Genomic DNA, 12,775 nt, shown 5'->3' with positions numbered 1-12,775 from the left:
GGCTCTGTTTCTGGTATGGCATTTGAAATCAGCTGTTTAATAACTGCGAATGGCTGTAACTCCAGTTCCGAGGGAATCCAGTGTCCTGTTATGGCTTCTGAGGGCACTGCACACATGTATATGGACATGCATGGAAAAAAATACCCATATATATATATAAAATAAAAGTAAAAGTAAAGGAACTGTAAACTGTTAGAACCACACAGATGTTTATTAAATTTAATCAACTTGAATTATATGTAAAATTGATGTTTGTGCTTCTGAGAATAGCTCGAGTTGTATGCAGGCCTGTCGGCTGGTTGTCTTTAGCAGTACAGCCATACCTCCTGCACCTGAGATGTTCCAGTAGCACTGGCCTGTGAGATTCAAGGCTTCTCTGGTCCCTTTCAGAAGAATGTTGACCGTGAGAAAGTGCTGCATCTCATCCAATGCGTCCCGTGCTTCCTTCACCTCACTTTCTTACTTAATCACCTTTGTGATAGTGACAGCCCTTTCATTCTCTACCCATGGTTAATGTTTACATGTGTTTCCGTGACATGAGAAGAATTTTATGTTTAATGTCTCTTGGTGACGTATCTATAAATGCCCATTAAGTGGGGTGTGTTTAACTAATATGCATTAGTCCTAATAGGATGTTTATTTGCTCCAATAATTACTGAAGCAGGGTCAGGAATATTTTAGGATTAGTAAGGATTTTAGTTTTTTCCTTATAGCTTCTCCAGTCTTTGGGTTTAGAGATTTATATTTATATTTACATTATATTTAGATTTACATTTATGTTCCCTGGGAGAAATTAAGCCTGGTTTTTATTTTGAAGAGTCCCTTTTTTATCTTTAGCAATGAGTTTGACCTTAAAGTCTACCTTATCTGAAATGACTGATGCTGTCTTGGTTATTAGTTATGTGAGTGTACACATGCACACACACACGCACACAAACACGCACGAACACACACAGATATACACAGATATACACACACATAACTTTCCCCACACACACACATACTTCTCAGTTTGAAAACAAATTCTGGATTTTTTTTTTTTGAACATGGCTTTTATAGTTCACCCTTTAAAAAATCTCTTCTGTAGAGACTGTAAAGAGCCCTGAGAAAATGTGTCTTATCTTACATGGGTACAGCCAGGTCAAGAACCTCTATCCCTCTGACCCACAGAAATGAGAAAGCCTTCCCCAGTGAGACTCAGAGGGACCTGGAGCCTTCATCTGGTCCAAGTGTGAGTGTTAGTGGCCAAGGAGTCTTCCCTGCAATGCAAAGCCATCAGTGGGGTTCATGGAGGGCCACTCTGCACTTTATGTGTCCTTAGTCACAGGAGCATGGCTCTTCTCACATTCTGTGCCTTTAAGACTCGGCTGTCATACAAACCCTTAGTGTTTTAAATAATTGCTCTTCTCCTTGTAATGCGAGTTGTGCTAGACTGTCTACCAACAAATTTAGCAAGGCTTCCGTGTCTTGGAAAAACATCAAATTAGAAGTTTCTTCACCTCATCCAGGGCTTATTTTGAGTCTCGCAGCTTAGCTAAGATAGCATGCAAAGAAAACACGCTCACTTGTGGATTGACACTGAGGTAAGGTTTCTATGGAGATGCAAAGTGAAACTGGTCTTCTTGTTTCCCTTTCTGTGAATTGACCTGGAAAGCAGAAATAAATCTTCCGAGGGCCTCGGAGACAATTTTTTTTCTTGGGTTGTTTTCTGTGCTCTTGGTAATTTTCCAGCTGTAGGAAGGCACAGCAGAGGCTAAGGAGCCCTCGGAAGTACATGATAGTTGGGTTGGCATTTGAGGATTTATCTGGAAGGAAGGCCAAGCCTGCTAAGCAGAGGGAGAAATAAGAATCTCAAAGGCCATCCACTAAAGGCTTCTCTGACTTTTAAGCACATGTGAGTCACCTGCAAGCTTATGACAGTGCAGATCTGTTCAGTAGATCTGAGAGGAGGCATGAGTCTGCAATTCTAAGCAGCGCCTGTTGCCTCCAACCAAGAATCCTTTGGGTTGTGAAATTTCCAAGTAGTTTGATAAACAATAATTATACTTGTTTTATAATTCCTTATCATTTTTTCCTAGTTAAAAGTGAATTTTCAATAACTGCAAATCCCTGAACCCTGTCAATATGACTTAGACAATGCTAACACAAGTGGAAGTGGACAGCTTGAGTCGCTGAAACAAACACCCACAGACTGAAGAACAGCAGGACATGTCCAGCTGCAGGATCTCAGGACTGCATCATCAAAGTGTCTCAGCATTTTGGGAACACCACACTGGCCATCCTGACTGTAGCTCCCTAGGATATGCTTAAGAGCAAAGGACAGACATCAAGGACAGACTCATTGCTTGTGGGGGATCCTGAATTTGGAAGTGAGTATGGGGGTTTCCATTTAAGGCATCTGTCCCTCACAATCCTGCAAGGAAAGTTTGTTCACACCAGTGTAGCTTGGGCAGCTGCAGCAGTGCCCGTCCGTGTTCTAACAGTTTGACACAGATGGCAACTAGACTTTTCCTTCTCCATTTCATTTAATCCTTTTCTTCTGGCATAGGTAAAATATTTTTCCTCTGAATATCATGTCAAAGCTACTGCTTAAAGAGAAGAAGGAAGAAAGGGAGAAAGGGAGAAGGGGGACGAGGAGGAGGAGGAGGCAGAGGAAAGAGAGGAGGAGGAGGAAACTTTCCAATAGGAAACAAAATACCTGAAAATTTAGACTTCAAAAAACATTTTAAAGCATTCCCATGTTTGGTTATAATCAAAAGCTAAGATGTTTAATCTCATTAGGCCAATTTTGCAGATTTTTACAAAATCTTGAAATTTATCCAGATTCACAAACACACATAAATACGAGTGTAATTTTGCTTTTTAAAAATACTTCACTTATTTTTATTTTATGTGTATTAGTATTTGTCTAACCATATGTCTATATACCACATACATGCAGTACCCACAGAGACCAGAAGAGGGTTCTTGGATCCCCTGGGACTAGAGTCACAGGCAGCTGTGAATTGTCATGTAGATGCTTAGAATTGAATCCGGGTCACCTGGAAGAGCAGCCAGGGCTTCTGACCACTGATCCTTCTTCCCAGCCCTGTCATTTTACCTTTTATAGAATAAAATCTTTAGACGAAGACATTTGGATCTATGCATCACTAGTGTCACAGGAACCTGTGCAGCTGTCACGTTCAGAAGGCTCACATGATGCAGTCCTTGATCTGAACCTGGCCTCCACTCAGGCTGGGTATAGCCTATGAACTAAACATGACTTTATGCTATTAACTGATTTTTAAAAAAATTATCCAAAGACATCCTGACATGATAAAATTTGAAATCCAAGTTTTGGTCTCCACAAACGTGATTCTCTTGGGATCCCAGCCTCTCTGTGTTGCTCGTATTGACCTGGTCTGGAAATCAACCGTTCGGTTCTCAGGTCAGCAGTAGCAGCTTGGTCCATTCACAAACACTTCACAGATACACCAGCAGTCCATTTAGGGAGAGTCAGAATAGCAAACATGAATCAACAGCAGTGGCACTGCCTACCAGAGACAGCCAGGCCTCAGCCTTGGCTCCAGTCACCAGGAGGTACCCGGAGGGATGCCAGGAGAAGTTCTTGGTTATGCCTCTCTCAGCCAAGTGAAGACCAGAGACCCACAAGCGTTGCACAGCTAGCTCTATAAGGAAGCCAAGCTCAGCCCCTGTCACTGTCCATTGAGTCCTATTTATACCCTCCAAACACCACGTGTCCTCTACAGGTCTTGCCTCAGCACACTGCATCTGCCTCAGCTGACATCACTCTGCCAATCAGCCCGAGTTCACAGAAGTGGCAAGAAACAGCCTCACATCACCAGAAGGTTTTTTTGGGTGCGTTTCTTTCTATGGAGTCCCAATGAATGCAGCTCAACTACTCAAGGTGAGGTGGACCAATATGTGTTTGTTGTTAGCAAAGAATCCTTCATCACGTGTCCTTTCATGTGCTTATTTTAGCAGAGCATCCTTTCATCTGCGTCTGCCTCAGTGAAACGTTCCTTCACGAGTTTCCCTTCACCTTTCACCTGTGTCTACGTTCATGAAACAATCTTTCACGAGTATGCTTTAGAAAAACATCCTTTCACCCGTGTCTGCTTCAGGAGAGCACTCCTTCACATGTTTGCCCCAACAAAACACCATCCAACACAATTGACTTTCCAACAAACCCTCGAGCTCCACTTTGATCTCACCTAACTTCAATTCCTAAGCTATGAAGTATGGAGTGCTTAGGTTCCAGCCAAACAAACAGCATCTCACATGACAATTTGTACCAAGAGATGTGCTCAGCTATGGGCCCCTCCCATTCTAAACTCAAACTCCTCTTTCTTTGCTTCCCTTCTTCCCAAAACCTAAGCATTCTGCCATCAAAATACCCCCACCCCCACCCCTGAGCTCCTCTGAGATCCCAGCATAACTGGGAGGGAAAAGACAAGAAAGAGGGATTCCCCTGTTGTGCATCTCGTACACAATGTCTCAATATGGCACTAGGATGGCAACCTGAAAACCAGGCAAGAGCCTAAGGAGAGTTGAGCCAGATGATCGCCACTCTGACAGCGGGTGCTATCACTATCACATGACTGTGGTAAAGCCTGGCAGGGCCCCCTCCAGGTGCTGGCTGGTTACACTGAGTCCGGAGCTTTGGTTTAGGAGCAAACACAATGATTTACTTGTGCCGCTTTCTACGAAAAGGTGCTGAAATTTTTGTTGGGCTGTCCATCTGGGCTGGACCAAAGATGTTGTTAGAAAAGCTGGATTGTGCTGACCGCAGCCTGTCAAACCGATCATCTGGCAAGAGGAGCTGTGACTGGTGACCTTCTGTCCTTGTATGACCAGCACGAATTCATTCATGCTTTCTGAGGCCGAGTAAACAAGATCCAACAAAATTTGATGATTTGTAGACGTAAATAGTGCAGGGTTAACCAACAACTGCTTAAACATGTGTCTGGGACCCAGCAGAGCAGAGGCTCGGTGTAAACCTGGTAAGAGTTGTACCTTAGTTTTAGAAAACTGGGAAGAGACTTAAATGTTAGATTTCCTTACACTCCTTTAAAAGCCGGTTCTGCTTTTGTCTTGTCAAGCGAGAGCAGCATGTCTCATGCTTTTAATCTTTAGGATTTCTGAACTGTAAACTAAACCTGACCTGAATGCAAGGTCAAGCCCTCACGTTCAGCTCCTCCGTGTTCTGTTTCCCACCAGCACAGCTAGAATAGCCAGTTTGAGCTTTTCTAGAAGCCTCTATAATTCAAATAAAAATTTTAATATATGAGCAAAGATGCAGCAATCAGATAAATAATGTCTCAAAGCATTTTCATCTTTCACCCAAGAAGACACCAGGTTTTTTTGGACATGTTGGCAATTGGAGATTCTGTCATGAGGCTTAGAAAGAGGGTCTCTTCTGTTCATACTGCTTTAAAGGAGATGTGGCCTGGCCCTGCTGCAGGGCTGACAGAGGGGCATACATAGGCAGGGTCTAGCCTCTCATAAATTCTGGTTAGGGCACAGTGTGTGGGCAGGGCCATAACACATGCTGTACTCTTAGGAATATTCTGACCGCAGAGGCTGGTTTCAGGAAAAGGCTCATTGTCATCAAAACTCCAGAGAGTACTGGTGTGTGACGCCCTGGGAAATATGAGCCAAACTCCCAGCCCAAAGCAGGTTTGACATGTCCTCAAATTCCTGGTTATCCAATGAGGCCTCTCAACTCCAGGGAAATAGCAGATAGACAGAATGGCTGAACTGGGGCGGAGATTTCAAATTCAAGGCCAGGAAAGGGAAGACTGTGGGCCTGATGGTTCGCTTGACTTCGTTTTGTTTTCCTCAGGAAGTAACTCAACTAAGCCAGCAGAAATAGAAAAGAACCTGGACAAAAGGGCCAGAGAGATGGCTCTGTGGGTAAATGCTTGCTGTGCAAACACACGGACCTAAGTTCAAATCCCCATCACCCAACATGGACACCCCCCCCACACACACACACACATATACACACACACACCACAGAGAGACAAACAAGACGGTAACAACAACAAAATGTATAAATGTATATAACATTTGCTTTTTTGAAAGATTAATTCCGCTTCAAGTGACGATCTGTGAAAGGTGGTCAGTTATTTTCTACACCACTAGAGGGAAATCTAACCCATCCAGCAGCTTGAACACGATTCATTCTCTCTCTCTCCCCTTCTCCCTCTCCCCCCTCCCTCCAGAATTGGCATTTCAAGGGTGAAAATGCTTTGAGACATTATTTTATCTGATCTCTGCATCTTTGCCCATATATTAAAATTCTTATTTGAATTATAGAGGCTTCTAGAAAAGCTCAAACTGGCTATTCTAGCTGTGCTGGTGGGAAAGTCGCTGTTGAGAAACGGTCCAGACAGCAATCTGAACCTCTTCCCCTTCAGCTTGAGTTTATTTCCTCAAATTTCATATTCATTAGCCCTGGCGAACAGCTGGTCATCTGTCGCCACCTCATATTATTTTTAAATTTCTAAAGATGTTTGGGTCATCTGTCTCTTCCAAGGAAATGAGCCAGTTCCTTAACTTGGCCATAGAGTTTATAGCCCAGCTCTTTCGCCATGTGTTTCTTCTCTAAACTCTCTCTGTATCAATTCCACCTCCTGCTCTGGGCCACATATACTAAATTCTAAGGAGAAAGGGAAAAATGTAGTCTTTCCTCGTGGATTTCTTCAAACATGTGGCTTAGTTAAGACATCCTATGAGGATCTTTTTCTTAATAGCAAAGTTGTATTTTATTATATGCTTATCGTATGACTCTAAAACCGTGTTCCCACTCTCTCAGACATACAAATACACACGTATACACATCCACACCCACACATGTTTTCATCACATCCTGAAAATGGACCAGTTAAGTAAAGCCTATTGTGTCTCTTTGAAGTCTGTCATGTTTCCAATCTTACATCATAAACAACTCATTTTCTAATTCTAGTCTTCAAGTTTTCGACTAATAATTCCAGGCTATTTATGAGTTGTAAAACATAACCAGCATGCATTTAGAATATTATTCTTTCAATAATGTTGTAAAAGGCTACTTGTGGAAAACTTGTCATTTGCCCAGATTTCTAGGTCTGAAATGGTAAGAAGCCGTATGTGCTTGTGTTCCTGGCATAGATTTAACACTATTGGGATTGCCTGGGTGATGAGCATTTGGGCTTGATTATGCTCCACCCACGGGCAACTTCATACTCACACTCCCTGTCTTCAGGCTGGGAGCTATCTGACAAGGACACACCCATTTGGTTAGACAGTTTGAACTTGTGACTCCCTGACCCCTAGGGTGAGCTCAGCAATTGAGGGCATTGGCTTTATCAATCAAATTTGAGTAAGGAAGCCTCCATAGTGCCCCTGAAGAGGGTTAGGAGAACCCATGGGAAGGGGTATTATCGGAGGGAACTCCCGCCCCACCCCACCCCCATACCTGGCTGGCTCTGCACAGTTTCCCTTGGCCATCCCTGAACTGTACCTTCTGAGACATACTGGTTACAGTCCACTGGAGCCCTTTCTGGAGGTCAGGTGAGACTGAATTGAATTGAATTTTACTGAGTTCTTGGGACCCAGTTGATGATAGAGGCTCCTCAAAGAATTGATGAATGTAAAAAGAGGAACATCTTAGGTGCTCAGCCATCCCCCAGCCTTTGAAGGCAAACCTCTTAATAAATAAAATTGAACTAAATGTCCAGACACTGCATTCAATTCAAGCTTGGGTTAGAAATCCTCATCCCTTTAGACTTAACCATTCATCTGACCAGAAGTCTCTCTTAAAACAAAACCAATCCAGAAATGGTCCATGGATCAGAACCCTATCAGGGTTTCCACTTTTGGAAAACTGGATGATAATTGTAACATGTTACTGTAGGCCCCACTTGTCCAAGGATAAGAGCTTGCTGGAACGCTGGGAGCTATAGTTCTTGGGAAATAACCAGCCACATGTTTCACTCTCCTAAGCGAGTTTATTGAACCAAGCCTACCAGTCGCGCCTTATCACATGTAGGCTGTAAGCTTGCCTCTGACTGGACCTGATGGAAAATACAGTGACTTTAGAAGGTTGCCTTTTAGAACCCCTGCAAAATGTGATGTGTGCCATTTCCTGGGAACTCAAGAGTAGACCTGACCAGTGTCCATTATCCTGGCCAGCATTCAATTAAAGCTTGCTTCAAATTTGGCACAAAATTGTGGTAGTGGTTTTATTTTCAACCAGTGGGATTAACAATAGTCTCACCACCAGGGGGCAGTGAAATGAGGAATGACAGAAGCAGCATATTGAAGTATCTAGACTAGAGCCTGGCACATCCTAACCGATACATTTAAACACTAATGTTAGAAGCATCTTGATAAATCTCAATTCACAACTCTGAAAACTGAATCTCTAAACATGGGTCTGCAGATGTTTTTATAGATCTTTCCAAGTGGTTCCGATGATAGTCTGGGCTGAACTTCTTTGATCTAACTCTTCTCTCCTTACCACTTTCTCAGAAGCCCCAACCTAACTTCTACAACAGGATGGATGGATGTAGCTGGAGTAACCACACAGCCAGTTGACAATGGCCAATCTCAACCTAAGTATTAATAGATACCTGCACTCTCAAAAGTGCCCTGGCCTGGACATTCAATCCTACATAAACATATGGCTCTGCAATGTCTATTTCTGAACTATAAATTATTATAAGGACTGTTAGAACAAAATGGTAGGTGGGCTTAGGTTTGACACATGAATTAAACAAAACAAAACAAACAAAACCTCAGGATGCTTTAGGTTCTCTTCTGCTGGACACAGCTTATCAGAAACACATCCAGTCATCAGTTTCAAGGAAGGTTCGAGAGTATTGGCTCCTTCCCAAGATTGGAGTGGGCTGGGGTGTGGTTCCATCTTGATTAGCCCCAAGCTGACCTTCACTCTCTGATTAACCTAGTCCTTTTAAAACAGCCTTCCTTTTCCCTTTGGCTGTCTTTTGTGCATTAGCTACTCCGCCCCTGGGCTCCCGTGGACAAGGGAGAAAGTGAACAGCATGTTTGGCAATCCTGACAAGAGGTGAGAAGGAAGGGATATGGAAACAGCCATACTGTTTCTTGTTACCTGTGAATTTAAACCGTTCCAGCCCAAGCTTTTTTTACAAGTTTCTACCAGCTGGCTTGAGAGCTCATTAGGGGCCTGATTGCCAGTAAAATTAAAGTAACTGTGTTTGAAAACGAGGTGATAGTTTAGCATCTGCCCTTGGCGGGACTTGGGAGTTTCCGAATATAGCAAAGACCAAAGCTGTGCAAATCACCTTTCCTCCCAGGGCCTTTCTCAGGTCCTTTCTTCCCTCACCACCAATCATAGCTAAGTATGGATAGACAGTTGTAAATAGTTTGCTGTAGGTACAGTGATGACTGGATGTCAACTTAAAACAAACAGCACCATCACCTCTACAAAAGGACGCAGCAGAAACTCTAGCTGTAGGGGCGGGGAGTAGCGGGCCCACTGATGACATCACTGGGTTTCCTAGTTAAATCACTAGGCTAATTTGAACACTTCCTCCTCAAGGTAACAAGTCTGAGTGTTTAAAGCTGCCAGGTTCTTGTTCTTTGACTGTCTGAGAAAGAAGCAATCCATCTGCAAAGTGGGTTAAATGTATGCAGTTACTTAACAGAACTATAGACTAGAGAGTACTTTAACAGGTGTGTGTGTGTGTGTGTGTGTGTGTGTGTCTGTGTGTGTGTGTGTGTGTTTGTGTATGCTCGCCCATTCATGTGCTCACACAGGGATGTGCTCTTTGCAATCCAGGTGACAAAACTGAAGAAGCAGACTCTAAGATGAACAGATGAGTCCTTTCGCCACTTGTCAGGAGGGATCCAGCAGCTTCAGTGTCCTGTCTTTATCTCTGTTAATGGTTAACCAAAGCCTCTTCCTCTTGGAATTCTTAGAAGGAAAGAGCAGTTTGTGCCAGGAAGCAACATTTCCCAGAAACCTTAAAACCTCCAATGGAAGGGCCTAGATGGATCTAAGCAGTGATTAATGTGGGTAAGCCACTGTGCCTGACTTCTCTCCCTTCCCCTTTTCTCCCATCCCCTCTCCTCCTCCCCAGCTCCTCCCTCCCCCTTTACCTTAGGCCCTCTTCCCTTATGAGGTTAGAATTCTTTTACATTTTGACTGTTATATCATGATCCCAATGTATTATGCAATAGGGCTTCAGTCAGTGAGTCAATGATATGTGCTATTTTAATCAGGAATTCTATTTTAATACAGAACTTTTAGCTAGATCATGTGCTAAAATAAATGTACTCAGCCCCCATATACTTGGGTCCTGGGGAAAGACTCTTGCTTGTATTGGAAGGGTTTCCTCAGCCACTCAGAGAGGCACATTTGTATAACGACAGGGTGGAAGATACGCAGTGATGGGGACTAAAACAAGCACTGTTTATGTTTTGCTTGCCCACACAGCCATCTGAAAGCAGACCTCTGGAGGATTTTTGGCTTCAAGAAAAACCTTTATCAAAAATGCTGTTTGCTCTTTCTGGCATTGTGTATAGACTTTGGAGACTTATTTGTGTATAGAAGGCCTAATGCCCTGGAAGGAGCCTAGCATGGGAGGAAAGAAAAAAAAAAAAAAGCAAGTATAGTAACCACTTGTCCTGTGCAAACAGAGGGGAGATGCTAAGAAAAATATAGTCTCAAGTCAGAATGACTCAGGGGTGCAGAGGCCAGGAAATCATTCCTCACCCAGTTCGCGCAGCTCTTGCCTTTCTTCTCTGGTCTCAATATGAGGTGTAGCAGACAGTTTTATTCGGAAAGAGTATGTGAGTCTCCATATAATTCTTGTGTGGCTTGGTACTATCTTGGTTGAAATGTGCTCACTGACAAATTATTTTTGGCAGCACGTGGCCTACCCCTGGCATGGAAATTGGGAGGAAGGGCTAGATTAGATGCTGGTCATGGGCTCTGTCTATTCACGTCCCCACTACCCTGAGAATGCCTCCCGGGCCTCTACTTCCCCATCTAGGATGAGTTTGCTCCTACAGATCTTTGAGTTTTTGGGAGCAGGTAGAAGAATCCACAACATGGTGATGACCAAGTTCTTGGAGATTCTCCAAAGCAAGACAGCCTGCATAAACTGAACTAGAAAAAGGGGTTGCCCCATGGTGACAGATTATAGTAGGAAATTCTGAATAACCAACCATACAGTAAGAAATAGCCTGAATTTCTGCCCTTCTACTTTTCCAAAAGGAAGGATGGTTAATGTTTTAGCCCATGGGAGCACCTGCAAACCAGATCCAAAGAAAGACCCAGGAGTCAGGAGCACCTGGGAGTGCATCACGATGCGCTCAAAGGCAGAGCAGGTTCTGTCTGTCTGGCCAGCCGGTCTGCAGTATTATTAAATGCAGAAGTACAGTGGTTTATGGCTGAGTGCTTCCTTGGTTTGAGAGAGGAAGCCCAGAATGGTGTTCATATGGATACCTCAGTGCCATGGTGTGATCCGGGGTTGTCCTAACACCCAGAGATTGATCATTTATGTGTGTATAATCAAGGGTCGAACAAATTTGACTTCAACTTTTTTTTTATGCATACACTGCACCTTTTCTTATCAGCACCCAGTTTAAGCTGCAGGACACTGAAGAAAGACAAGTTATTTGGGAAACCCTGACCTGAAATTGTCATAGATCTATAGAAAAGTTCTTCTGCTTCAAACACTTCAATGAATGCATTAAATTTGTTTGGTGTCATACACAACTTGCTTCCCATTAAAGTAATCAATGTCTTTTCATTAAAGGCCCATGGGGCGCACTCTAAAGGGGAAGATAGACAGTGCCAAGAGCACAGCTCTGATCCTGTACCTGTGGTTCCTGGTCGTGACCGCTGGGATCCCTCTCGTAGCTCTCTGCATACAGTCTGATGGTGGCCCGCACACCACTGGAGGAACTGAGCCGGAATATTAGCCGTGATGCATCCGAGAAAATGATCCTCAGGCCCTGAGACCAAGAATATCCCAAATGGCTGTTAACAAGTGAATACAGAAGTAATGGTATCTAATACATGCTGCAGAAATCAGAATAGTTCTATACACTGAAGCTCAACAGGGCCATGCCTGCTTACAGTTGGCTCTTGATGCTCACCCAAGCGCAGCACTGTGGTAGACCCAAAGCTACTTGAGGTTATTCATTTGTTTCTTGCTTTTATTTCTGTTGTTTTGTGGTTAACATTGGCAGATGTTGAAGAGTCAAATTATGTACATATGCTTAGACTTTCTTGGTCTAGTGATATATAAGTCTTGAAAAATAGTAGAGATAACAGACAGGATACTATTTAATAAATGTTTCCAAAGCCAGGGTGTAAGCCTTAGACATCTGGATGCACTAGGCATTATGCAAACTATCTATAGCAATAAGAAATTTTGCAATAAATTGAGTGCAAAAATTCTGCAAAAAATCCAAAAAAGGGTGCTGCCCACTCCCACCCCCTTTTTAAACTGAGTCTTGCTATGTCACCCAAGCTGGCCCTGTCCCCAAGACCCTGTCCCCAGTTTACAAGAGCTGGTATTACATGTGTGCACCAACATGCTGAGTAGAAATATCTTGTTTTAAGGTTAAGGTTATCTCTATATGCTCTTTGGCTTAGCTTTATCCCTTTCCCATTCTTGTACTGATAGAACCCTGCAATGGGTTCTAACTCAGGACCTCATCCCTCACAGGCTGTGAGTATTGCTGAGAACAACCACATCCTCTCAGGTGACCATTTCTTTGCTCTCTAGAAGGTGCT

The 12,775-nt window shown here is 43.3% G+C and overlaps 1 protein-coding gene across 1 annotated transcript in view; it reads right to left on the bottom strand.

Annotated features, from left to right (window-relative positions):
* Pgm5 (phosphoglucomutase 5) overlaps positions 1 to 12,775 on the bottom strand; it is a 171,231-nt gene that overhangs the window by 13,453 nt on the left and 145,003 nt on the right. The window contains exon 10 of the mRNA XM_021152015.3: positions 11,854 to 11,988. Coding sequence (XP_021007674.1) covers positions 11,854 to 11,988 — 135 coding nt within the window. The remainder of the gene's footprint in view (positions 1 to 11,853; positions 11,989 to 12,775) is intronic.

The sequence above is a fragment of the Mus caroli genome, unplaced genomic scaffold, assembly GCF_978045245.1.
Source record: "Mus caroli unplaced genomic scaffold, Mus_caroli_1 scaffold_20, whole genome shotgun sequence".
In the NCBI taxonomy this organism is placed as follows: Eukaryota; Metazoa; Chordata; class Mammalia; order Rodentia; family Muridae; genus Mus; species Mus caroli.
Note: the sequence above shows the minus strand (reverse complement) of the source record. Positions and strands in the feature narration are given on the sequence as shown.